The sequence below is a fragment of the Cottoperca gobio genome, chromosome 6, assembly GCF_900634415.1.
Source record: "Cottoperca gobio chromosome 6, fCotGob3.1, whole genome shotgun sequence".
In the NCBI taxonomy this organism is placed as follows: domain Eukaryota; kingdom Metazoa; phylum Chordata; class Actinopteri; order Perciformes; family Bovichtidae; genus Cottoperca; species Cottoperca gobio.
In genome coordinates this window covers 17,748,200-17,774,322 of record NC_041360.1, presented here as the reverse complement: position 1 = coordinate 17,774,322, position 26,123 = coordinate 17,748,200, and the positions used below count along the sequence as shown (strand labels likewise).

General features: G+C 39.5%; 4 protein-coding genes across 14 annotated transcripts in view; 3 read left to right on the top strand and 1 right to left on the bottom strand.

The window, feature by feature from the left end:
* Positions 1-11,968, top strand: part of myrf (myelin regulatory factor) — a 29,037-nt gene extending 17,069 nt beyond the window's left edge. For 2 of the 9 annotated variants that reach the window (XM_029434633.1, XM_029434639.1), the window contains 23 exons: positions 59-281; positions 403-503; positions 634-748; positions 2,083-2,278; positions 2,367-2,443; positions 2,525-2,653; positions 2,733-2,838; positions 3,601-3,801; positions 4,048-4,156; positions 4,930-5,039; positions 5,132-5,292; positions 5,405-5,477; positions 5,567-5,649; positions 5,756-5,824; positions 5,926-6,009; positions 6,221-6,288; positions 6,387-6,461; positions 6,848-7,081; positions 7,260-7,353; positions 7,847-7,909; positions 8,364-8,469; positions 8,653-8,727; positions 9,214-11,968. In XM_029434633.1, coding sequence (XP_029290493.1) covers positions 59-281; positions 403-503; positions 634-748; positions 2,083-2,278; positions 2,367-2,443; positions 2,525-2,653; positions 2,733-2,838; positions 3,601-3,801; positions 4,048-4,156; positions 4,930-5,039; positions 5,132-5,292; positions 5,405-5,477; positions 5,567-5,649; positions 5,756-5,824; positions 5,926-6,009; positions 6,221-6,288; positions 6,387-6,461; positions 6,848-7,081; positions 7,260-7,353; positions 7,847-7,909; positions 8,364-8,469; positions 8,653-8,727; positions 9,214-9,294 — 2,633 coding nt within the window. In that variant the 3' untranslated portion in view covers positions 9,295-11,968. The remainder of the gene's footprint in view (positions 1-58; positions 282-402; positions 504-633; positions 749-2,082; positions 2,279-2,366; positions 2,444-2,524; positions 2,654-2,732; positions 2,839-3,600; positions 3,802-4,047; positions 4,157-4,929; positions 5,040-5,131; positions 5,293-5,404; positions 5,478-5,566; positions 5,650-5,755; positions 5,825-5,925; positions 6,010-6,220; positions 6,289-6,386; positions 6,462-6,847; positions 7,082-7,259; positions 7,354-7,846; positions 7,910-8,363; positions 8,470-8,652; positions 8,728-9,213) is intronic. The other 7 variants (XM_029434635.1, XM_029434640.1, XM_029434637.1 and 4 more) reach the window with 5 other exon arrangements.
* A 638-nt stretch (positions 11,969-12,606) lies between these two features.
* Positions 12,607-14,656, top strand: tmem258 (transmembrane protein 258). The gene is made up of 4 exons (XM_029434573.1): positions 12,607-12,750; positions 13,103-13,212; positions 14,289-14,417; positions 14,518-14,656. Exons 1-3 carry the CDS (start codon positions 12,631-12,633, stop codon positions 14,413-14,415), a joined length of 357 nt encoding a protein of 118 aa, XP_029290433.1. The 5' UTR covers positions 12,607-12,630; the 3' UTR covers positions 14,416-14,417; positions 14,518-14,656.
* Positions 14,657-14,947: 291 nt separating this feature from the next.
* On the bottom strand, positions 14,948-18,754 carry tmem138 (transmembrane protein 138). Of its 2 annotated transcripts, none has more exons than XM_029434571.1 (5): positions 18,528-18,754; positions 17,350-17,891; positions 16,357-16,528; positions 16,118-16,193; positions 14,948-16,027 (listed from the first exon to the last, which is right to left on the bottom strand). In XM_029434571.1, exons 2-5 carry the CDS (start codon positions 17,475-17,477, stop codon positions 15,915-15,917), a joined length of 489 nt encoding a protein of 162 aa, XP_029290431.1. In that variant the 5' UTR covers positions 17,478-17,891; positions 18,528-18,754; the 3' UTR covers positions 14,948-15,914. The 2 variants fall into 2 exon arrangements, with proteins under 2 accessions (XP_029290431.1, XP_029290432.1); XM_029434572.1 differs by lacking the exon at positions 18,528-18,754 and adding an exon at positions 18,149-18,459.
* A 67-nt stretch (positions 18,755-18,821) lies between these two features.
* On the top strand, positions 18,822-26,012 carry cracr2b (calcium release activated channel regulator 2B). Of its 2 annotated transcripts, none has more exons than XM_029434569.1 (10): positions 18,822-18,927; positions 20,977-21,236; positions 21,312-21,423; positions 21,843-21,990; positions 23,384-23,530; positions 23,648-23,738; positions 23,828-23,923; positions 24,008-24,195; positions 24,971-25,042; positions 25,145-26,012. In XM_029434569.1, the coding sequence occupies exons 2-10, from the start codon at positions 20,979-20,981 to the stop codon at positions 25,296-25,298; spliced, it is 1,266 nt and encodes a 421-aa protein (XP_029290429.1). In that variant the 5' UTR covers positions 18,822-18,927; positions 20,977-20,978; the 3' UTR covers positions 25,299-26,012. The 2 variants fall into 2 exon arrangements, with proteins under 2 accessions (XP_029290429.1, XP_029290430.1); XM_029434570.1 differs by having other exon boundaries at positions 18,927-18,980.
* Positions 26,013-26,123: the final 111 nt, after the last annotated feature.

Here is a 26,123-nt window from a genome sequence, read left to right as displayed (position 1 = left end):
AAGTATCAGTATGTATGATCATGATGAAATGAAGCTCCTTCCCCGTTGTGTCTTTTAGATCCTCACATGATCAGGACCATGACACCAGAAAACATGTGTCACATGACTCCAACGCCACCCCTTCCACCGCACGGGCACTATCCCAGCATGCATCGGGACATGTACCTGAAGCCTGAGTCCATGATATCACAGTATCCCATCGGTGCAGCCACAAGCGGAAGTGGAGACATGCAGCAGACTCAGATAATCCATCAGCTTCTGCAGCATCCTCAGGGGCAGGAGTAAGTTGTGAAGATATACAGGAGGGAGGGAGGGTTGTGTTGTCCCGTTTGTATGGAGCAGAAGGAATTATGGGAAGAAATGAGTGCAAACTTTTGACTGTGTTTCCGTTTCCTCACACAGCGGCAGCCCTTCTCACCAGGCCAAGAAGAGGAAGCACTCTGACTCTCCCAACAGCACCATCAATGCCCAAATCCTCACAGGTATCATCAAACAAGAACCAGGTATCTTTCATCTCCTCTACCTGACTCTCACCTCCTTTTACCTACCCTTTAACTTTTGCACATACCTTTAGAACAGTTGCAGACATTCTTAGCCTTCTTCTGTCTTTAATTGCTGATCTGTTTGTTTCAGGTTTAATGCAGGATGTAGACAACTCCTACCTGGACCCGAACTATCAGTGCATTAAATGGCAGCCTCACCAGCAGAACAAGTGGACACCACTGTATGACGTAAACTGCAAAGAGCTGTGGGTGGAATTTATGTTGGAATATCTGTACATCTTGAGGTCTTTATTTTGAGGGGCGGGGGGAGTGGGAGAGCTGAAAGCCCACTGCAGAGAGCCAAAAATGAAAGAAGTTATAATTGGTTAAATAAATAATTCAACAAAGTATAAAGCGGGAGTGGCAAAGAAATAGCAGAGTTTCAGAGGTCTACAAATTCCTCAGAGGTGAGCTGTGCGGGGGAGTGAACGTGTGCAGGGTTTCGGCTTAGAAAGACAACGCGAGGAGGGGGTAAAGGGAGACATTAGTGTACCTTCTTGTGCTTTTGCAATGCCAAAATAGAAAAAGTATAGGAATAGGGAGTAAGGTTAAAATGAACTCACAAGACCTTTCAGATGTGTTATCAAAACCACATGGTTGCCTATCACAACTTTAGAACACTCGACTGACATAGAGGCACAGAGGGTTTTCATTGGTTTTACATTTGATTTATTAAGTCTTTCAGATAATCTCAGTGCTCAGGGTCGTTAAGTAAGGGCCAGACAAATGGCAAAGCTGAGGCCATATTACAGAAACTTCTCAACTTGGAGATCCTATCTTAACGGTTTGGTAACCATCGTAATTAGGGTTAGGATCTGATTTAGGAAAAGAGCCATTACAGATGAGCAGTTCCTAAGTAAATGTTCCTATCCTAAATGAAGATAGGAAAAGTGTTTTACACAAGCATCCTTACGTTTCCAAAATCTTAAATAAACACTCCTAACTTTAGGATCACAGTAAAGCTGTCCAAACTTCCACTTGTTCTACCAGGTAGAGTTAATTAACTTGTGTAATCCACATGGCTGCTCCTTTATTACTTTTACATAGTCAACAAAATGTCAACAGGCACAACTGCTATTTTAGCGTTGTTGTACATTTCCCCAAAAGAACATCTTTGGATTCTTTTACTGATGTTATCAATACCTCTACCTCATCTGTCTTAAAGTTTAGTGCACATTGTAGTTTTTTCCTCCATTTTGTGCATGTATCTCTCCTGTGATTGGAAATGTAATGCTTTCCTTCTTGGCCCGTGCTCCACCCTTCTATCACGTTTATTGAAAATCATGCCAGTAGTGTGTTTTGGTAATCCTGCTGGAAAAAAAAAGAAACTGTAAACATAACTTCCTTGTTGGAGGTAAATATGCTCCGTCCACATGTGTATATGTCTGAGGCCTGGATCTTGTAATAGTGTCAAGAGTCTCCCCCTTGTGATAACTCATAACTCTGCATTATGCAGCAGTTTTTTTCCGATTTTCCGATTCCGATGTCAGCTTCCGATTATTTATTGTTTATATGTCACAATCTCTTTCGCTGTCTTTAGTCCGATGCCAACCTACCGTGTTGATGCTGATAAGGGCTTCAACTTCTCCTTGGCTGATGATGCTTTTGTTTGCCAGAAGAAGAATCATTTCCAAGTCACAGTATACGTAGGCATGCTGGGAGATCCCAAGTACATCAAGACAAGTGACGGCCTGCAGCCCATCGACTGCTTCTATCTCAAACTCAACGGAGTAAAGGTGCATGGAGGCAAAATAGTGAACATGACATCAACTTGACAGATAATTAGTTCTACAGTATTTAGTGTATTCTTTTCTTCATTGTCAGGTGGAGGCCGTGAATCAGTCTATAAGTGTGGAGCAGTCGCAGTCCGACCGCAGCAAAAGACCCTTTAAGCCAGTGATGTGAGTTTGATTACTTTCAAGTGTGGGTTCACAAGGTAGTATACAGCTGTAGAGGAAGGATATTTTTGCCTAATATGTTAGTGATTTTGTTTCCCCCAGGGTCACCCTGCCCTCAGAGCAGGTCACAAAGGTCACAGTGGGGCGGCTTCACTTCAGCGAGACCACAGCAAATAACATGAGGAAGAAGGGCAAACCAAACCCTGACCAGAGGTGAAAGACATGCCATCACATTAAAACATATGATTCACTATTGCTCCTGTACACACATCTAATCCTGATGTCCTCGCAGGTATTTCATGCTGGTAGTGGCGCTGCATGCTCAGTCCCACAGTCAGAGCTACACTGTGTCTGCCCAAGCATCTGAGAGGATCATCGTCAGGGTAACGTCTGGCCATGTCTGTCTGCCTCCTACAACAATCATATCCCTTGTGAATGTGACACCTTTGGTCTACTTTCCATAACTTTCTTGCACTTCAAAATCACAACTTCTTCTCCATTGTCTGTCTTTCCGATCCTTTTACCTGCGTGGCTGTGATGAGCTTAAAAAAACAATCTTGTTTAATTAAGAGAATTGTCTTAACCCATGAAGGAACATTTAATAAAAAGAATAAAAAGAAAGACGGAGATACATGGTTTTCTCTGGACAGCGTTGGCATTGTACTCAAGATGTGTGAAACAGGGAATTACAGTCCATGAGCTCTTTGAAAGACAATCATTTACTTTTAGCCAATGGGCTTACATGAGATGTAAAATCAACCCCTTACATCTTTACCACATTTTGGGTAATGAGTCTATTTGATTTCTTGCCTCATATCTGTAGCTACAGTAAATATGTGGATGGAACCAGCAGCTGATTAGCTTAGCTTAGCATGAACACTTGAAACAGGTGCCAGCCTGTCTATCTCTTAAAACAAATATCAACTAAATCTGCTTACTAGCGCCTCTAAAGCTCACAACACAAAAGAAAGTGTAAAACGATCAATTGTGGTTGTTTTACAGGGGGTTATGTGTTAGACCAGAGGTTTTCAAAGTGGGAGTCAGGATTTCAGGGGACACTTTAGCCTCTGTTGTAATTATGTTTGATCTTTTCTTGGCATATCTTTCAGAAACATCTTAACTATTGACTGTGCACCTTCTCCTTTGTCTTTCTGCTACAGGCATCCAACCCTGGCCAGTTTGAAAGTGACAACGAGGTGCTGTGGCAGCGTGGCCAACTGCCAGACTCGGTCTACCACCACGGGAGAGTCGGCATCAACACCGACCGTCCGGACGAGGCCCTTGTTATTCACGGCAACCTAAAGGTCATGGGCTCGCTGGTACATCCGTCTGACATCAGGGCCAAAGAAAATGTCCAGGAGGTCAGGATGACACTCAGTGTGTATGTATATGGGTGTGTGTTTGTGCGTGTGCTTGTGTTTCCAAACTGTCAGTGTGTCATTGTGTGCCTCGTGTGCTTGTCATCATGAACCATGTCATCCACAGCTGATTGTGCAGTTCAACTCTGAATTTTGTCTTGTCATTGTTCTTGTATTTTCATCTGCAACGTGAACATTGAGTTTTCATACCATCTGCATGGACATCATTGTCATCCTGTCTGTGTGTAGGTCAACACCACAGACAATTTGAAAAGGATTTCTCAGATGAGGCTGGTCCATTATCAATTCAAGCCTGAGTTTGCTGCCTCCGTGGGCATAGAGAACACTGCAGATACTGGTAACAACTTCATGAATAACAAAATAAAATGTGTGCCTCCATCATCTCATTTCTTTGTACACTGTAAATCATGTTATCATCTTAATAGAGTGCTGCAGGGATGAGGTATTTTGGTAGGCCAACCCGGAAGTTAGAATCGCACAGGTTCCCTCGACAAAAGCCAACGGGAGTATTCCATTGGATTTAGGATTATTGCTCTAGTGGCAAACAATAGTTTATGATACTTGCAGTGATGTATTCACAAATGAAGACCACTTTTATGAATTTGAAGCATAAATGCAATCGGCAAAAGTAAAAAGCTAATGTTTGGCAATGAACACACTACACCACGGTCGTATGACTGCAACGTCACCACCGCTGAGTAGATACGTTTCCCCGTGTTCGCTGTGATGACTTTTAATGTCCACAACAACCTGTGTGGGCTCATTTAGCCACTTGTTAACAACAGCCTTTTTTAAGTCACGAGTGGGGTATTATTGACGTATTTTATGTCGTAGAACAAAATTCTCAAGCTTGTGTTAACCGCATACCTTATTTCAGGCATCTAACTAAAAACCTGTTCAAAACTCCCATTGACTTCAGGACGAGGGAACCAGAAGTGCTAAAATGTAAACTCATTCCAAGATTTTAGGACTCATTCTTGCAGCACACTAAGTCTTAATATTTGATTTGCATTTGGCTCCCTGTGCATTGTCATGCAAGTGTGTCTTGTAGCATACTGTCTTCCATTTGCTGCTTTTTTTCACTTCTGCACCTGTTATTTCCTCCTGCAGGAGTGATCGCTCAAGACGTTCAGAAAATCTTGCCTGAAGCAGTGAAGGAGGGGGGTGATGTGGTGTGCGCCAATGGAGAAACTATCCCCAAGCTGTTAGTGGTCAACAAGGTAATGAAAACACATGCACATGCAGAGCACACAGACATCACCTCCATACACACTAACAGCTCTCCCTCTTGTTTCTCTTATTTCTATTAAAGGATCGTATCTTCATGGAGAACGTGGGAGCGGTGAAGGAGCTGTGTAAGCTGACAGACAACCTGGAGACTCGTATAGACGAACTGGAGCGCTGGAGCCGCAAACTGGCCAAGCTGCGTCGTCTTGACAGCATGAAGAGCACCGTGAGTGGAGGCACTGTCAGGTGAGACCAATGAGCAGAAGTCGCCTCAATATTATGTTTCACATTGACATAGAGAATCCTTCATGATAAGAAAATAATTAATTGATTACTTTTATTTTTGTTGTCCATGTAGCCAATCAGGGAGTTATTTCAGCAGAACAGGAAGTGGCGCACTCAGGAAGAAGACAGTCAAACCTGGGAGCAAGGTCTGTGGTGATCATGATGTATTTAAATGGTGTTATAAGTGAACAGCAAGAGTTACAACTTTCATGTAATCTGTTGGTTTTTATTGCAGAATTCAACTCAGGATCAAGGCTGCATCAGCCAGAGGTTCATGCAGGGAACCATCCTGGCTCTGGTCATTGTTATGGCCTTCAGGTTAGACTGAGCAAAATGTTTTTGGGGGAAAGAGTGGTGGGTAAAACACAAAAATCAGCTTCATCTTTATGCAGTAGTGACATTCTCTTTATTTGTCCCCCATCAGTGTCATTTCCATGTCCGTCCTTTATGTGTTGACTCTTCACCATAGAGGAGACGCCACAGAGAAAGATGGGTATGTGCTTTGGAGGGAGAAAGACACTTTACAGTGCAATAAATTAATTCTCCACTTTTCCTTTAATGTCTTTCTATATAATCTGTTCCTGCTTTCTGTAGCTATGTTCCTTCCTGTGCTCTCTACATCTCTTGGATGCCCCTCTTCACTGCCACTGTAACTATCTGTCCACCTGTCTGCCCATGGTACGCTTTCAACACCTGCTTTTCTTGCTACTTCATTGTTTCATTTTCTGATCTACTCTTTCAGTCTTGCTTAGTTGGGTGTTTCTTTTTTTTCCTGTCTGAAAGGAGATCATGAGTCATGTATCCAAACATTGTAAAAATTAATTGGGTTTTAAGTGTATAATTATTTTACATGTTCTTGACTTCCTGTACTGCCATCTGATTGGTGTAGGTCCAGATCTGCACTGGGATCCTCACGCAAGAGTCCATATATTCCGATTTCCACCACCCCTGCACCACGTAAGGGATTTAGCACCTAACTGAGTTTGATAGTTTTGAAAAACAAGCTCACTCAGTAAATCTGATCCTTTTCTTTCATTCTCTCACAAATCCTGCAGCTTGCTGTTCAACTTCAGCCACAAGCAACCAATCAGCTACAGTTTTGACATTGAGTAACAACCAATCCACAGCAGGTAAGAAAGCAGAAATGATTAATTCAACCTCTTTTTAAACTTGAGAGATCAATGAGGGGCAACTTACATTTACAATGACATTTAGTCAATTACAAAAACAAAGAAAGGAGAAAAACAAAACAAAACTTCAAACTTTTTGATCAGGGAAAATCATTTGATAGATACATTCGAATATTTAAGATGCAAAACAAAATTACAGTATGTAAAAAGCCCTACAATAGATAGTGTAATAGATAACAGATAAACAGATGAAATCAAATGTAAAATAAGACACTGTATTTTGTTCAAGGGTCAGATGCACTAACATTTTAAATATGAGATGTTTTCCTGTAGTTTACTTTTGTATTTAATGTTGTTTAATGTATTTAATTATCTCTCTTCTCTAGACTTAGGCAGCCCGGCGGTTTCCACACCAGGCACCACTATAAAGAAGGCCAAGTCCAGACAAATGGACAAGGACAGCCGCAATAGAAACCGTCTGAGTCACACCTCAGCACCTTTGTTTATTGCCAAGTCCAAAAGGCCGACACCTGCAGACCTGGGCGGAACGAGAGCTACCAACCGTCTGCCCCCGGCTCAGCCGCCACTGCCACGCAGACAACGCAGCCTACACACAAAGGGTAAATCAAAAAACACAGCCCAGACGGGACACTTTCTTCACATACTGTATATAATATGCGGTATGCAAACACAGTAAAAGCATGTGTTTGACAACAGCAAACAAAGCTTATCTACATACTGCACAACGGAATGCTACAGTATGGGTACGGTGCTCATAGCTTTTCTTACTTTTTGCAGGAGGAAGGTCAGCTCCCTCTCTGACTAGTCTACATATCGTGGAGACAAACCAAGAGATCACAGTACAAAGTTGTACAACACCTGAAAGTTGCAGGTATGTTCTTAAAAGTTGAACCAGGTTCGAGTCGACCTTGTTCAGATGGGTGACAAATTAAAAAAGCAACTACATTGTCCTAGTAAGGCGATGGTTAATACAAACAGCCAGAACAGCTTTAATGCTCCTTGGCATAGATTCTCCAAGTCTCTAAACTCTACCATTGTTCCAAAAAGTATTTACTAATTTCGTGTTTTGATGATTGTGATGAAGAGCGCTGTATTATTGCTCGATGCAAAGTTTCCCAAAAGTGTTAAGTCGGGTTGAGATCTTATGATTGTGAAGGCCATAGTATTTGATTCACGTCATCAAACTGTTCAGTGAAATAGCATGCGCCCTGTATTGAAACATCTGAATGTGTTTCTCCACTCATGTATTAACGTATCAAAGTTGTTCCTTTGATTTGTCACTTCTCTATATGTTACACAATAACAGTTTGAATTCAGGTCTTGATGCTTAATGCTGGCGCTTTCTTTCTTTCTGTCCATCGTAGCTACACAGTATCACTCCATGGAAACAGAAATTCCTCCATCTCACAAATCACTTTGCACATGACGTGAGTATACAAACATCCCAGCATCTACATAACGGCATGCATACAATGGTAATGCTTTACTTTATGGGTCGGTATATTCGTAATAATTCCCTGGAAGGTTTCCTGTAAAGAACCATTTAATTTGTCACTTATTATTCTGCAAAAACGAGACAAGCATTATTGTCAATCAATTAAATCCAAGTAATTGTTAAACTAGCTTTACCGAGACACGGCTGAACGTGTTAAATGTGCTTTTTTTTTTCCCCACTGGCAAGTATACAATTCAGAAGAAATAAAGAAGAATATTGACAATAATAAATGATAGATGAAAACATTTTAACTACTCCCTATAAATAAGTAATAAATTACATTTTAAAAAACTGATTAGGAAATTGTTGGAAAAAAACGGACCCATAAAACAAAGTGTAACCTAAGAAACAACATTTCAACATAAAGCATATTTAATTGATTGCAGGTCCACAAACAGCGTGTGGATACGACAATGTGGAGCCACCAAAGGACGTTTATGCCCCAACCACACAGAGACAGAGCTCTATGGTGGACAGAGTACATCGACAAAGGTACAGAAGGATAATCATGATCCATCATATCAAAACATGTTTTCTTCTTTTGTCATTTTGTATTATTTACCATGGCAGCAATGTACTTAATAATTATTTCTCACTACTAAGAGACAATCATAGCTACTTTACAAGAGGTTGCTTACTTACTGACTCATTATATTGTTTATACTTTTCTCTCAGGGGACTCATCACCTGTGGTCAGTGCCCGTGCTTTCCTTCCAGGACATCACCTATCACTTCCGTATCTCCCTGTCTGTGAGTAAACCTGGAAGCTTTCAGGCACTGCGTGTTTCCTCTGTGTTGTTGGATGTTGTTTGCTGGGAAATATATTGATATTAAATCGATTTCCCAATATGAAACTCCATATCAATTTAGATTTTGGATATTGTAATATGGTGATATAGCATAAGTGTTGTCTTTTCCTGGCTGTATTACAGTAAAGTGATGTCATTTTCTGATCTTACCAGACAGTTCTAGCTCTTCTCTCACTTGCTTTAAGGCGCTTAGTAATTATATCCACATTACTGATGATTATTTATTTGAAAAATCGAATTTTGTAAATATTTCTGTACCAATGATCGTCGCCATATCGATATTAAGGTATTTGGTCAAAAATGTATATATATTTGATTCTCTCCATTTTTCCCATTCCTAGTTTTGTTCCATTTATTGAAGTACTTAGTTTGAATAAAGTCAATAACTGATTAATGATTTTTATCTCCACATGCTATCCTTTGACAGAGTGAAGTGAGCTGTGCCACTGAAGGAGAAACCTCATCATACTCTGACTACCATTTCCTCATTCAGAGCCGCTGTGTGTGAAAAGGACGACGATGTGTCCCAGTGCCTTTACAATACACCACATGTTCCCATTGTGGTTCCATTTGTACGCTGTTATGAACGGATGGGTTTTGTCTTATTATTGTACATTATTTTTAAAGATATTCATACAGAACAAACTATTTACCACTGTCCCCATTGTAACCCCCTCCATATGTATATGCATTAAGACATCTCTTTTTGCTGTGATCACTGGAGTTTTCTGTCACTGAAAATGTTTTAGATCACTGTAATTGACACCTGTGTTGTGTCACTGTTAACTGAGTCCATACGTTTATAGCTCATTGTATTAATGACCATCAAGTCCATACTTAATACAAGCCATAATTACTTCTTTACTTAAGTCCATGATAAGTTACTGTAATGACACTGCACACATTTATGTTTCATTTTGTATGTACACTGAAACCAGTGTCAACTAAAAACAAAATCACTTTTCAATAGTTTGATACACTGACGAGAAGATCATTGGCTTCTGCCGAGGGCCTCAGTGAATGGTTGCAGCTCGCACTGAAAATATACCTCAGTAGTGCACACTGGCAAATCCTGGGTCTTTACAGTGGAGCATTGTGTTTGAGGCTGCTGCAGTCAACTAGACTGTCTGCTGTCTCCCCATCCAGCATCTGACTAAACACTGCACAGAGAGGGAAATACTGTGCCATATGTCTTTCTCATACGTGACATTGAATGAAACATCACATTGTTGCATTTAAGGGGAAATATTATGAAAAACTCACATTTTTAGTGCTTGTGCACATACATGTGGGTATCTGGAGTAAATACCAACCCACAAACTGTGAAATAAGAAAACCCGGTCAGTTTATTTTGTCGGCTGCCTCGGTCAGAAAACGTCGGATTCATCAAGCCATTGGCTCCTCTTCCTATGTCGCATGCAGCCTCATTAGAATATACCGCCCCCCCCCCCCCCATTTGAGTATCTTCATCAACAGCTTAAGAACTAGCTTTAGAAAGGTCCACCATATTTTACTCGCAAGCCAATGTGAGCGGTCTGGGCATTTTCGGGAGGGGAGTGTAAAGAGACAGGCGCTGAAACAAAGCGTTTCAGACAGATGGTGAAAACAGGTGCATTCAGTCTGACAGTATGTGAAAGATAATGTGTTTTCTGAACATTAAAGCATGTAAACATGTTCTAGAAGAAACCTAAAATACAAGTATGAACCTGAAAATGAGCATAATATGTCCCCTTTAAATGTTTATGCATATCATTACACAGAAATCCTTATCATCGTTCCTAAAATGAAGGTATATAAGTCATACTAATTTCAGTAGATCCACTGGAAGACATGCGATAAGACTGGGTGAGTAAACAAATCACTGGATATGAATATGTAGAAACACTGACATCTCTTAACATCTGATAGTGTCCAACACTGACAATATATTTCAAGAAACACTGGAATAGCTTACACTGTATTTTGTTACTGGACAAAATGCTGGCAAGGCAATAAATGGCATATATCATTTCAGGTGCATGCCCAATCATTTCTCTAAAATGATACATCTCAGCTCAGAGGCAAGTCAAACGCTGCTTCAGCTATAGAAATTCCATTTTAATGGCTCAAACATAAAGCTGAGCAAAGAGTTGCATTTATTTACACACTCCGCAGAGATCAAATTGAATATTATACACTGGACTATTGCGTGTATTTCTCTGTTGTTCATGTTGTTGTTGTTGTTTTGAATACTTTTCCTGTGCCTATACAATTAAGAGTATGCAGTGATAACACTTTGAGTATAACTGAATTGTATGATGTTTTCTTTTCTATTATCCTTTCTTGTTTTAAAGCCATTCTCCACTCCACTGTGCTCATGTTGCTTTTGTCAAAATGTGTTTTTAATCCATATTCCATATGTGTCTGTACTCAGAAAGAAAAAAAACACAATAGTTTATCTTAAATGTAAAATCAATATAAAATAGGAAAAACAGCCATCAGACAAAAAACGTTTATGGAATTGATCATAATATTAAGACACTGTACAATGCTTTCAGTATAGTGGGTTTCAGTGGGTATAGTGTACTATTTTAGCTTATTTATAATGCACCAGCTAGCATAATGAAACCACTGTAGCACTTTTTGCACTGTATATATATGAACTGCTTTTGCTCTATTCAGTGCACCAGACTGTTTTCACATACTCTGGTAGAACTGCATTACATGTTACTGTATAGCTTCATTTTGTTACTACCAATGCTCCTTTTTATCTGATCATTTTTACCATATTGTTTTTATAATTGATATTTTTTGTGGGTTGTTGTATTATCAATAATATATTAACTTTTAGCTAATGGAGCCCAAAAATGATTGACAAGCATGTAAAACACACACACACACACACACACACACACACACACACACACACACACACACACACACACACACACACACAGACACACACACACACACACACACACACACACACACACACACACACACACACGCCAATACATTTCTAATTGAAGCACTATTTGTTAAGAGAAATGCCATAACACTAAAATTCTTTGAGTACTTTAATATCACTACTTTATCTTTTTAGCCCATTTTATCATTACATTTTCAAAGCCTTTTGTTTAAAAAAAAATGCTGTAATACTATGTAAATGCATGTAGTAAATAAATTTGTGATTGTGAATTTTCTGTTTTGTTTGATTGTCAAACTGCTTCATGAACTGAATAAACTGCTCATTCTGTCCATTAGATGGCAGAAGATTTATTACAGTAACAGTCATTGAGGTAAAGCGGAAAGTGTTGCCCTGAAATTCGCCTTTCAGGTAGCGGAGTGCCTACAGTGTGTCCCGCCAATGTTGTGTCGAGTTGCCCCAGTGACTGAAATTGAATACCAACATGTATCACTACAATTGACACACAGGACACGCCTCTTCATATGGAATTTTAATGCTTTTTCAATTTTGTATAAATATTGTACAGAACAATCACGCCTTTTTTTCAAAACATAAAGTCCAAGTAAGGTGTCCCAGTGACTGAAATTTAACACCAAAATGTATCACTACATAGGACACAAAGGGGACACCCCTATTGCATTTGAGTGTTTTTTCTATCTTATATAACTATCTATCTATGGAATATTGAAGATTTATTATTTAATAACTTCCATGTAATGTATCCCAATGACTCAAATTGAATACCAAAATGTATCACATAGGAGAATGCACTTTCAATCTGCCACAAAATGTATCCCTATATAAATCAAAGATTATGCCTATGATAGGCAATAAAAAGTATTTGGATTCTGACAAACAGAAACGTGTATGCAGCCAGCCTGAGAGGCTAAACTGAGGATGAAAAATATATTGCACCAACGTCAACTATACGTCACGGAAAAACCAGGAAGTGATAGTCAGTACGTGGCCTTATCATCTTGGACCATAGAAACAGGAGCTCCGTATCATTGCAAAATGGTAAAGAATACTCATCTTTATCTAGTTTATATATGTTCTAACTGTATTATACAATAATGTACGGTTTAACTGTACTCGTTATTCACAATTTCACCAGCAAAACAATTCGTTTACTTTGTGAAAGTATGCTTTGTGTGGTATATAAGATGTGCAGAGTAGCAGAGCAACGTTAGCTTCTCATGTCAAATCCACTGGTTTAGCCGCTCTATTAAAACAAAAAGAAATACATTTTTCAAAACTAATTGAACGTTTTAGACACGGTACATTAAGCTTGGCATTAAAGGTTGGATTTGGTGGATGATATGTAGTTTGACTAACGTGCTTGTATCCAAACTGTTTGCTGTTGCTGCAGGAACTCGAGGCTATGACCAGATACACCAGCCCGGTGAACCCGGCTGTGTTCCCCCACCTCACCGTCGTCTTGCTGGCCATCGGCATGTTCTTTACTGCCTGGTTCTTTGTGTATCCTTTTTCTGCTTGTTCCACTTAACACTGTGCATGTGGTAACATGAAGGAAAGCGTTATATGTATATACACAGTCCATCTTACGTCAAGCTAAATTAGTGGCACAGGTTTGCCATTTCTCATAGAGCACAATAAGCAAATCATACATATGTTTGTTTTCTAAAAGCCCTCCAGGCTACCACTGGTTTCCACTCATCTAAATACAATATGAAATTGAAATGATAAATCTGGTTTAGTACAATTTGGGACTTATTTTCATAGTTCATCCCATGATTTAAATTGATATAACGCCTAACTTACAAATGGGATTCATAAACAAGCGTAGGCTGTAATGAAGCAAGAAACACAAGCAGTCAGATGCTCAAACGCACTCCCAACTAAGCCATACTCAGTTGGAAGAGAAAATAAATATGAATTGTTACCCAAGCATTACAGAATTACTTCCTGTTTCAGCTTTGACCTGTGGAGCTTGGGGTGTCCTCAGTTTTCCTGCACAATAAGAGATTATTAGAGATTTCTGGTGTTTTCCTTTTGTTGAAGAAATATTAACCACATTCATTTCATGCAGAAATTGTTGTCTCAATTAGGGTTAGCCTAACACAACAAAGTTAATTTTCTCTGAGAGATTTCTAGTTATGATATTGAGACATAACTTTTACATCCTAATGCAGTACATGCTAATGAACATAAATCAGTGATTAAACCAAAACATCTAAAATATGATTGGATTCAGACTAAGATGAAATCTCTGCATGTAATATTTTCAGATGCTGTAAGAGGTTGTTTTACATGGATTATGTTAAAACAGGCCCATGTTTGAATTATACTCAGTTTTTGCACATTATTCATTCATTTTTCATCTCATAAAATGTTTTACTGAGCCTTTTTCCAATAGTGATTTTATGTAAATGTAATTAAACAACACAGGATGACAGTACACATACTATGATACACTTACAACATGGACATCTGCATAATATGATACACAGCAGGAAGTGTTAGATTTGGGAAAGAGCTCTGAACTTGGCTGTTGGTTGTACTTTTTTATGAGCTGGCCCTTAACTTCTCATCAGCTACGAGGTGACATCAACAAAATACACCAGGGACGTCTACAAAGAGCTGCTCATATCCCTCGTGGCTTCACTGTTCATGGGCTTCGGTGTGCTGTTCTTATTACTCTGGGTTGGCATCTATGTATGAAGGTACGTTTAAAATCTTTATATTGTCTAGTAGCTTTTAATTGATCTCTTATCCCTGAATGTTTTGAAGTTTAATTTAACTTTGTTCTCTTGTTTCCTGCAGTTTCGGGGGACTGACTTAACAAAATGACACATTCCAGTGGAGCAAAGGACATCACACATAACACGGACTGCACTGACAACATTTGGGGATCATATGGACTCTGGTTTTCTTGTCACAAGTAAAGGAGATTTGTACAACTTTTGGTTTTCCTTTCTTTTTTCATCTTATCTGCAACAATCCATGGATCACAGATTTTAAGAATTTGTATAGAAAGTTGATTATCAATTTAGATAACTGCAGTTCACTGGAACTGTTGTTTTCTTGAGATTAGAAGGTTATTTTGAGACACTGAAGACTATTTATTGTGCGTTTCACTTGTGGCACCTAAAACCTTAATCTGATTAATTCTTTGTTAAAAATAGAGCAGTGTGTTTCACCTTGTCTACAGGATAATACTGACTACCTTAGTGATGAAAGGATTACACCTGGATTAGAGAAGGATTATTTATTAAAAACAGCGGGAACACGGTTCAAAGATCCCCACTCAAGACATTTGGATTCACATGAACATTCGCTTATTGAAATGACATTTACCACAAACAGCACATACTAGTCTTACATAAGGCAAAAATAAGATAACACGTTTCCTCCTTTGCGAGGGGAATAACTATTCCTACACGCCGTTCTGATGGTACATTAGCACAAATCAAAACAAACTTGGCATCTACAACAATGAACTTTTAACATTCTTTCAATGTGTTGCATTCTGTCTGCAACTAATTGATTTACAAAGGCCACATAGATTAACTGACACAATCCTGGTTAATACAATACTACTATGGTTGGCTTACCTGCCACTTTAAACCATTTAACCGACTGCTCAGTTGGCTTAAACCCAAACTGCTCGAGACTTTGCTTCATTCTTGGCTTTAAAAAAAATAAAGTGAAAATAGTCAAATTCCAAATAGCTGATGCTGATGCCTGGTGTTGTAATGATTCATTGCAGATCCTTTTAAAAAGGAGTACTTCACCCCGAAGTGATCATTTGTATATCAATTGCACACCCCATGTTACCTTGAAAAAAACTAGTTAATGGTGAAAGAAAAATCCAAAACCCTTGAGGTAAATGAGGGCTGCGTTTATCAACTTCCATGTAAACGGTCTCATGGACGGAGAAGCACGCCTGCGCAAGTGTGAGACTGCTGATGCAGAAGTATTTCAAATAGTTGAGAAAATGCATGTACTTATTATACCACGTGAGTTTGTAAACGCATGTTTTGGTATAATTCATCTATTAAATGGCGCCCCCATTTACTTCAATTCATCAAGATTGTTCTCCTTTTTGGGATTCTTCATTTAACATTTTCTTCAAGAATTCAGGTAACATGGGGTGAGTAATTGATATATAAATGATCATTTTGATGGTGAAGTATTCCTTTAAGTCTCTCAAAACTTCTTCACTGACGAGCTTTGGCGAAGGCGTCCCGCAGCCACAGAGAGTCCTCGTACAGCCTTGGGTCTCCCATATACTCTGCTGTTCGTTTGTATAAGTAGTAATACAACACTGCCACTGTTAACAGAAAGAAGTACAGTTACTAAATGACTACAGAAAATAGATTGGTTGCATTGGAAACTACCTCTGAATGAATCCACCAATTACCTGTTCTCTGGAAAACAAAAAGAGCCTGAAGACCATCTGTCCAAACAAAGCGGTTTGAGTCAAGCCATCGAAGGTTCTAGAAAAAAAGATCATCAGGACTAATTTAATCCAGTTATTCTGATATAAGATCACGTTGGTTACATCAATATTTCACTTCGGTGTTAAAATGTGACTGTTTTGATTTGGTGTTTGCATGAGTAAGTTGAAATGCAGATGTCTGTTGGTGGGACGAAGCTTACCAACACCCAGCAGTGGAAGCAGATGCTAAGCGTCAGGTAAAGAGCAGAGGACATCAGCAGAGCCCTGAACCTCTCCAGCAGCAGGGACACCAGGCCGACCTGGAACACGTAGGTGTTGAACACCATCAGCAGAATGATGATCACGTTGAACAAGATGGCAATGTCCTGCATGCTGTAGACACAGATTTTACTGGTTTATTTGTAATAGTGGTTGCTGATGGAGTGAGCCACATGTGAACAATGTAAACAAAATACACGTGACCAAGTCAGAGAGAAGGATAAACTGGTATGTTTTCAGTTTTGTAAACAAAGGTCATATAGTAAAAATAAATGAATGTAGACCCTGCATGGGTAGTGACAACTCCCAAAAATGAGCTATGACAAGGCTTCATTCACTAACCAGGACATTTTGTAATGACAGTAATGGGACATAAATGGTTTGTCTAAAAGTTAATGTTAAAATTCATCAGTGCAACTAAAGCACTGCAATTATTTAACAAAGTGCAGCTAACTGGTGATGATTACCAGTTACTGAAAGAAGAGCAAAGTCATTTCCTTTTACAACCTCAAGGATGATAAACCACAAAAAAACCGCAAAGACTTTCTATGAGTAAAGTAAAATTGCTTGTGAGCATCTGAATAATATACATCTCTGGCAACTGCTCTAAATGCCTGGTTGGCTGCTATTTTATTAAATCATGTATTAATCATAAATGACTGATATTTTCAGTATTACACATTAAGTTTGAGTATCCCTTCCAAATCAGAGCAACAACTAATTATATCACACAATTCTAATGTATAATGACATGAAGTATAATAAATTATAATGTGATGAAGTGATGAAGTGATGTCTGCATGTGGTTAAAGATGTATTTGGTATTTTTAACTTGATAATGACTTGAACTAACTGGTATTAAAAATGTAATCTATTACTTTGTGTGACTAATGACACATCTACTAATTATTTAAGCATGCAGTTGAGTGACTTACATGAAAAGCACTAGTTGGATGACAGGCGCTCCCCTCAGGAGCTCACTGAAGGAGTTGGCGAAGAGGTCATAGGCCAACAGTGTCAGCTGGATCAGCAGCACCAGTGAGAAGTTACCCGTCTGTAGCATCTTTATGGGCTAATCCTGCAAACCACCAAGCCTTACAGTCTATTCGCCTCCTTGCTTCTGGCTGTTTTTATTTAGGCTCGCAAAACACAGATGGTGACACAAGTCTATTTAGTCAAGATTCACCCCCTACATAATTGAGTACAGAAACACTGCAGAGGTGTAGACTACAGCAGGCAGAAACAACTTTCTAATCCATTCACATAGTCAAAAACTGGAGGCTATTCCCTAAATGTTCTACTGCTTTAGGTTTTCTTCACTCCTGTTTTTCCCCCTGTTCATAAACATGCTGTTTGTTGTCCTCAGGGGGAAAGTATCTTGGTGATGATTGCATGTAGTCCAAGATATCAGATTAGATGTTTGAGATCTTTTCATATGCTGCATGTTGACATCTTTGATGTGGAAAGTCTCCTCGTCCTGTGAGGAAGAACAGAAAAGCTGTGAGACATCAGAGACATTGTTGTATGGTTTGGAAGAAAAAGCATTTTTTTTTCCTCCCCCGAAGCACATCCGCACCAGTAACTCGTATATTTTCCCTGGCTGCAGCCATCTTCAATGCGAATGAGGATTGATCTAAATTAGCACTAAACCGGACCATGTAAACATGCAGACACACTCAGGCTGTTACACAGACAAACATGGAAAGGCTGGGATTACAGATTAATTTCACCTACGCGAACACCACTATCTCTGGATTTGTTGTTGACACAATCCCTTTCTACACACGGCGGTAGCCTAATGTTATTTAGTCCCTGCAGATAGTCCGGGTGACGGATAATACAGTTACTTAATGTGTCACAGTTCCTACAACACATCACTGTTGGCAGTGGCACAGCTCGGATTTTAACTTCCAGGAACTCTCTCCAGGCACGTTTGCTTCGTTAATAATCACAACATTGTCTCTGCTCACTGTTGTTTAGATCGGCTTCACAACTACGATATGACACCCACTTAACAGAAAAACGTATGAAGAAGTAAATAAGTCATATGGACCCAGGAAGAACGATTTAACTGCTCATATTCCTACTTTTATCGACAGACATTGTTACTCACTTGGAGCCTCCACTGCTGCTTTTCAGCGGCAACGTATGTATTTCCGTAAATTCCATGGTAACGCTCCTTCTTACCGTAATGACTGATATATATAGGTTCAAGCAAATTCCCCCCAAAATAATAATATAAATTACGATATATCCTGTCGTTGCATTGCTTTCAATGACTATATTTGTCCTAAATGTCACTAAACGTAGCTGCTGTGTGGAAGAGAAAACAATTAATAAGCATTTTGGACGGGAAAGTGTGTGCCTTCAATTAGCGGGTTACATCAAACATTACGGTAAACTCCCATCACACACGGTGCTCACTGCCACCCAGCGGTTAACGTCAGTACGTAAAGTGACTGCAGGACTAAACCGATCAAAGGTAGTGGACACCTGCATCCAGTACACCGCAGGTGAGTAGCCAAAGTTTCTACAACTTCCCAGAATTGATATATGATACAGTAATGTAAGTTATTTATCAATAGTAAGACGTGTATGTTCATTCTCCCCGCTATGGTGCATTAACAACCGACTAACTGTCGTGTGGGTTTCTTTTCTTCTTTAATAATAAATGTGAATTCCTTCATTATCTTCGCTTTAGTTTCCTCAGCTAGCGACATAGCGCATTTAAGATCTTTATTTCCCTGTAGGTTAACGAGCTGAGTTCATGTCAAACTTGTTGGTACCGTCGTTAAACGCTTATCTGCATTTCACAAACATAAGCTACTGTCTGTTTGGTTTGCTTATATTGACCTTTATCACAGAAAGTGTTGGTCCTTTTTTTAAGTTTGACAGTTTTGAAGCCTACAAAAATGTTTTTGAATTCACTTTCCCTGAATGTGAGAAAGATTACACTGTGCTTCACACACCGACTTTGCAACATAGTGTGTGTGTGTTAAGTGTGTACGTTTATTTGACCTTTGGCGTGGCTGCTGGTTAACTGACACACAAAATTCACAGCATAATGTTTACTTAAGTCTCTTATCTGGAGTCCCAGCATATTTCTAATGTTGTAAAGACCTTTTGATCGTCGTAGATCCTCAGCAAAAGGTTTTACTAGTCATTATCAGAGCTTACTTTACAGAGATACTTTTTATGTATTGGTTTTATGATCATAGATGGCATAGATAACTGGAGAGGCAATATTTAATTCAACACTGACACAGTTTTCAATTCAGTGTGCACCTTTGCCTGAAGACTTCAAGAAATATCTTTTGTTTCTAATTCTATTTAAATGAAACCATGTAGGATTTAAGCTGATATGCTCTTCCTGTATAATAGAAATGCCATCTGAACTGAACACTGATTATGTGTTATGCTTGAATCTGTCATAAATCACTGTTTTATGATTGTTCATGGACATACTGAGGCTTATTTACAGTGTAGTTCTCAAGACTGAAATTTGTTTGCAATTGTGGTATTTCTGGCAATGCAAACCACTGCAAATGTTTTATTTGCATGTCCTCTCCGATGGTTATCCGCCCTCCCCTTTCGAGTACACAGAAACTCTTCTCACATGACACCATCCTGTTTTTTACGCTCCACACATCCTGGTACACATGGGCAGTGGCATCATCGCATTTATATAAAAAGTTCCTCCTCTAAATAAACATTGAGGGCAACTGGTTGTGCTGCATGAAGCTAAGGATTTAGTTTTACCTTGCCTTAGAATATTAACATTTTGCATAGAAATGTAATATAACATTCCGTCATATTGGATACCGCAAACGGTTATACAATCTTGTTGAGTGTAGACATGCCTGACACCTGATCACAGCAGCTGTAGATAATGTGCACAGTCACAGCGCTTGTTCTGCACCTCATGTTTGACAAGGGAGGACCTGTAGTGCTAGCTTCTCACAATATCTTGCAGCACTAAGAGGGAAGATCCAAGATGTCTTTTAACTCATTCTGGTTTGTTAGGAAAGTAAAAGAGAACGTCTCTGATTAGGCCTCAGACTGATAGTAGCCATAAATAAATGCATGCATTTAACAATGTTGAAATACTAAAAAGTCTCATGAATGTTTTTTATTGAATAAACTGCCTATTCTTTTAATTAGTTTAGTCTATGAAATGTAAAAAAAATAGGGGGAAATTCCCATTAGAACCTCCTAGTCCCCTGTGAGTGGGTGACATCTTTTTTTAATATCTTCTTTTTGTTAGACCAAAAGATATTCAGTTTACATTTAACCTATATGACAAAGAAAAATAGGAAATCCCCTCATTTTAGAAGCGGGAAGCAACTAATAGTTGGCATTTTTTCGCTATTTATTGTTTAAAATAATGGTTATCTAAATAATTGAAGATTATTTGTCATGTTACACGTTGCAGCTCTACTTCTCATGCTGTCAAGACAAATACAGTGAAGAATTCAATACCAAATGACAAACTAAGAGGTCAACAATAATACTTAATGAAACGCACACCAACTCCCCACCCATACTTGTCGGCCTCTGTGCAGTAATGTCTAAGTGGCTGAATGATGGCGAGGTGCTGGTGGGTCAAGGCAGTGGTGAGGCAGTAGCAGTGAGCCCCAGACCGCGGGGCCTTCCAGCTGGGAGCCCTAGGCCGGGCCGGGGTGCACGCAGTCCGCTGGCTTCACCCAGAGCCAGAGAAACGGTGCCAGTAAGCCCGCTGGCGGAGACCATGGGCAAGGCCAAGGAGCTCTTTGTGCTGTGTGACAAAGAGGGGAAAGGGTTCATCACAAAGCGGGATATGCAGGTGAGCAGCCAATGTGGTTGAATCACAAAATGTAGGTTGTGTTGTAGAGTCTTGAACTTTCTATCCTCTGTTCAGAGGCTACAAGTGGAGTTGCCACTGTCCCCTGAACAGCTGGAGACGGTGTTTGAAAGTCTGGACCGAGAGAGCAATGGATTCCTCACTCCTGTTGAGTTCAACACAGGACTTGGTGAGTAGAGCAGCAAGGATTAGTCGATTTTAATGGTAACTATTTTGAGTAACTTTACATGCAATAATGGCAGAATATGCTGTTTACAGCCTCAAATATGGAGATTTCCTGCTTTTCTCTGTTTTATTTATCATATTAACTGATTATCTTTGGGTTTTGGACTGACGAAACAAGTTATTTAAACACATTACCTTGGACTTTGATAAACTGGGATTGCATATCTTTTTTTCGATTTAATCAGAATTAATTTAATAATCAGCAGATTATTCGATAATGAAAATAATCGTAGTCGTCGAGTGTAGTGTTGTGATTTTACACCACTATTCTCTATGACTCCTATGGGGAAAGCCGCTGTTTTTCACAAATGTTTGTCTCCCCCTTCAAACCAAATCCTCTGTGCCTCTCTGTCTGTGTTGCAGGTGAGTTTGTGGGGCTGGAGGACACGACTGAGCTGAGTCAAGACGAAACAGAAGAGGACATGGACCAGGTGTTCTGGGCCCAGGACCCCCCTGCAGTCAGATTTGTTAACATACTGATGGAGTTGGGCGCTGACAAACTCTTCAAAGAGTAAGATCACTGTTATAAATTCATTGCCATTGAGTCTCATTAAGACCGTACACTTATATTTCCTCATGACTGCAACAAAAACTGAACATTGTAATTTTCATGAAGGTAGCTTTTACAGAAATCGAGATGCTTAATGCACAGATACTGTAATGCACAGATACTGTAATGCACAGATACTGTGATGCACAGATACTGTGATGCACAGATACTGTGATGCACAGATACTGTAATGCACAGATACTGTGATGCACATATACTGTAATGCACATATACTGTGATGCACAGATACTGTAATGCACATATACTGTAATGCACATATACTGTGATGCACAGATACTGTAATGCACATATACTGTAATGCACATATACTGTGATGCACAGATACTGTAATGCACAGATACTGTGATGCACATATACTGTAATGCACATATACTGTGATGCACAGATACTGTAATGCACAGATACTGTAATGCACAGATACTGTAATGCACAGATACTGTGATGCACAGATACTGTAATGCACATATACTGTAATGCACATATACTGTAATGCACAGATACTGTAATGCACAGATACTGTAATGCACAGATACTGTAATGCACAGATACTGTGATGCACAGATACTGTAATGCACATATACTGTAATGCACATATACTGTAATGCACAGATACTGTAATGCACAGATACTGTGATGCACAGATACTGTAATGCACATATACTGTAATGCACATATACTGTAATGCACAGATACTGTGATGCACAGATACTGTAATGCACAGATACTGTAATGCACAGATACTGTGATGCACAGATACTGTAATGCACAGAGACTGTGATGCACATATACTGTGATGCACAGATACTGTGATGCACAGATACTGTGATGCACAGATACTGTGATGCACAGATACTGTGATGCACATATACTGTAATGCACATATACTGTAATGCACAGATACTGTGATGCACATATACTGTAATGCACAGATACTGTGATGCACATATACTGTAATGCACAGATACTGTGATGCACAGATACTGTGATGCACATATACTGTGATGCACAGATACTGTAATGCACAGATACTGTGATGCACATATACTGTAATGCACATATACTGTAATGCACAGATACTGTAATGCACAGATACTGTGATGCACAGATACTGTGATGCACAGATACTGTGATGCACATATACTGTAATGCACATATACTGTAATGCACATATACTGTAATGCACAGGTACTGTGATGCACAGATACTGTAATGCACAGATACTGTATACAGTGTCATTAAAACCCAGCACCTTTTTAGTAACGTAAGGGAGTGATGTTGTGCTGTTAAGGTTTCATGTCCTCAGACGCTTTAACGGTTGTGTGTTGTGTGTCAGTCAGCAGGAGCTCTCTTTTGTGTGGTGTGAACTCCAGAGAGACAGACCAGAGCTGCTGAGCGTCCTGGAGGGCGTCCTGATCCATGCTGTGTCCCATCTACAGGACTCCATCAGAGAGAGAGATAGTCTGGAACAAGCTCTACGCAGGTCCACACTTCCTCCCACTGTCCCCTGCATATGCAACAACCCATTATGTCCTATTCAACTGTGAGAATTCAGATTGCGTTGAGTTGTCTCAAAATCATTCATTTGTTTCTGTTTTAGACGAGAGGGTGAACATCATCAGGTTGTTCAGTCCATATATGAAGAAATGGAAAACCAAATCAGAGAGGAGAGAGAGAAACGCCTGGCTCAGGTACTGACGTGCGATTAATTCCTGCCTTTGTGCCATTTAACAAAAGTGATCGTCATAAAAACATTTAATACATCTATTGTGAAAACAAGGACAGTATTGGACAGAAGCAGAGAGGCCAACAACTTGAGGAGGAGCTGAAGATGCGGGAGCAAGAGTTGGATAATACACTGACCAAACAGAGAGAGGTATGTGTCCAAACACTACTTATGTTTATGTTAGAAGAGTTTTAGTTTAATGTGTGAATTAACAGGACCTGTCTTTGTCCTAAGATGGAGACCAGAATCCGGCAGCTGAGTTGTGAACAGGTTAACATCAAGGAGCAGAACCAGCAGCTGCGGAGCCTCAACATTCAGTTACACGAGCAGGTGGAGAGCAGCAGAGAGCAGCTACAGGCCGCTCTGGGTCAGCTCAGCCTGCTGCAGGTCAGCGCTGCCCAGGAACACGTGACCAGACAGAGGTGAGGGGATAACAGCAGCTTATGAGGACACTGGCTCTTCTTGTGGTTTGGCTGATCATTATTTTTACTCTCAATAGTAATGATGATCATTTATTTCAAAAGAGCTTCACGAAAGAGAAAGAAAATGCTTGACTTCTTTGCTATAAAGAAAAAGAATAACTAGAATGGCTCTTGGCGAGTGCAGACCTCCACCAAAGCCAGTAGAGCATTCACATGCTCCTCGGATGCTCCCAATTCCACCGATAGGAAGTCGTTCTTCAGACTTCGGTGTGTTCATGAGCTTTAAGTCGTAATGTGGAAACAGCATAGACCAGGGGTCATTTTCAGGTCAAGGTCCCCTTAGCTGAAAGAGAGACGGAGCAGGGACCCCTGACCTAGTAGATGTGTATAACATTGAGTTGCACATTTGTCACTACTACCCAACATATTTCTTCAAAGGTAAAAGTTAAACTTATCAGCTGAATGCTGTCATTTGTAGAAAACATCACTCCGCTTATATTTAGAATGTAGTGTTTTTGTTAGGGACTATTTTATGTTGTGGATTAATACACATTTGATATTTGCTAGTGAGTAGTTATGGCAGAAGGAGGGTGTTTGTGGGATCAAAATACTACAGGGCCCTTGTTCATCGTGATGAAGGAGCAAATCAAATGAATAAGTTAGATCAGGTTTTTGTAGGCAGTGCTGAAAAGCATCGATTATTGTTGGTTTTGGTCTTTTGCCTGCGATTTGTTGACAATAAGTATAATATAGATCAATCTTTGCTTCACTGTAGAAATGTGACGAAGGTGTCAAGGAACATGCAGAAAGAGAAGGATAGTCTCTTTAAACAGCTGGAGCTATTGAGGTGAGTGTGTCTGTGTCTGTGTGTGTGTGTGTGTGTGTGTGTGTGTGTGTGTGTGTGTGTGTGTGTGTGTGTGTGTTCTAACTGATTGTCTCTTTGTATCAGGGATATGAACAAAAGGCTGCGAGATGAGAAAGATGCCCAACAGACTCAGCAGAGGGTTAGTCACAGACACGCTGTACTTCCTCCTCTGCCATTAACTTATTACCTCAGTGAAGACCTTTGTACTCCGTGGACACAGCAGATTTATCCAACCTAAGCAAAGTCTTGGCGTGGCTTCATGCTTTTGTTCATCCTCTGTACAATGATTATTTATATGGGCAGCTGTTATTGTTTGGTTATTGATTGAACGTGTGTTCATTGACCCTGTTTGGGATTTTTGCGATGTCGGCAATGTTTTTTGTCTCTTGTAGATATGGTCAAAGGAGTGAAGACATTTATTCTATCTATGCCAATTTGAAGGAAAGAGTGTTGTATATGTTTATTAATGATGCTTTACATTGCACTATTTATGAAGGTGAACTAAAGGTGGTCAGTATTTACCAAACTAATAAAATCCTCGTCACAATTCATAAAGGAGAGATAATATAGTTGCAAGTTCCCCTTTATCCCACGCTTACATATGACATGTTTGCCAAAGCTGTCAACTGTTGCTTTGTTTTTGGTTGTTTCTTTACAAAATTTAACTTCCAAGAATCTCTCTTGAACAAATAATTTATTTATATGTAACATAAACCAATGCCATTAAAAATCCATCTAATTTACGATGCCCGTGTCTCGATGATGGGCATGGATAATAGATGACAAAGAATACAAAATATGAATATAAGAAACCATTTTGACCATTACCTGTTGGTTATTTCTTGTATTGTTGTCTTGCCGTATAATTTATGATCAAACAAGTGTATTGCTATTAAATGATGATGATGTTAAATTTCTTTTCAGCAGAATAAATGTCACTTTTGAACTGAATTCTTGCTTTTTAAACATCTGTGTGAAGCTATAAGTATTTCTACAGAGAATACAGTGTCACTTATTGTTCCTTGGAAACTTACCACACCACGTCCGGATATGTATACTATAA

Bases quoted from the DNA above. Each gene is read 5' to 3' on its own strand.
- tmem138 (XM_029434571.1), bottom strand. From the start codon at position 17,477: ATGCTACAGACGGGTAACTTCTCACTGGTGCTGCTGATCCAGCTGACA. The intron at 16,194-16,356 runs GTAAGCTTCGTC...CTTTTTTTCTAG, and splicing joins GCTTCCACTGCTGGGTGTTG to AACCTTCGATGGCTTGACTC. The intron at 16,028-16,117 runs GTAATTGGTGGA...TTCTGTTAACAG, and splicing joins TTTTGTTTTCCAGAGAACAG to TGGCAGTGTTGTATTACTAC.
- tmem258 (XM_029434573.1), top strand. From the start codon at position 12,631: ATGAAAAATATATTGCACCAACGTCAACTATACGTCACGGAAAAACCA. The intron at 12,751-13,102 runs GTAAAGAATACT...CTGTTGCTGCAG, and splicing joins CTCCGTATCATTGCAAAATG to GAACTCGAGGCTATGACCAG. The intron at 13,213-14,288 runs GTATCCTTTTTC...ACTTCTCATCAG, and splicing joins TTTACTGCCTGGTTCTTTGT to CTACGAGGTGACATCAACAA.
- cracr2b (XM_029434569.1), top strand. From the start codon at position 20,979: ATGTCTAAGTGGCTGAATGATGGCGAGGTGCTGGTGGGTCAAGGCAGT. The intron at 21,237-21,311 runs GTGAGCAGCCAA...TCCTCTGTTCAG, and splicing joins TCACAAAGCGGGATATGCAG to AGGCTACAAGTGGAGTTGCC. The intron at 23,531-23,647 runs GTCCACACTTCC...TTTCTGTTTTAG, and splicing joins CTGGAACAAGCTCTACGCAG to ACGAGAGGGTGAACATCATC.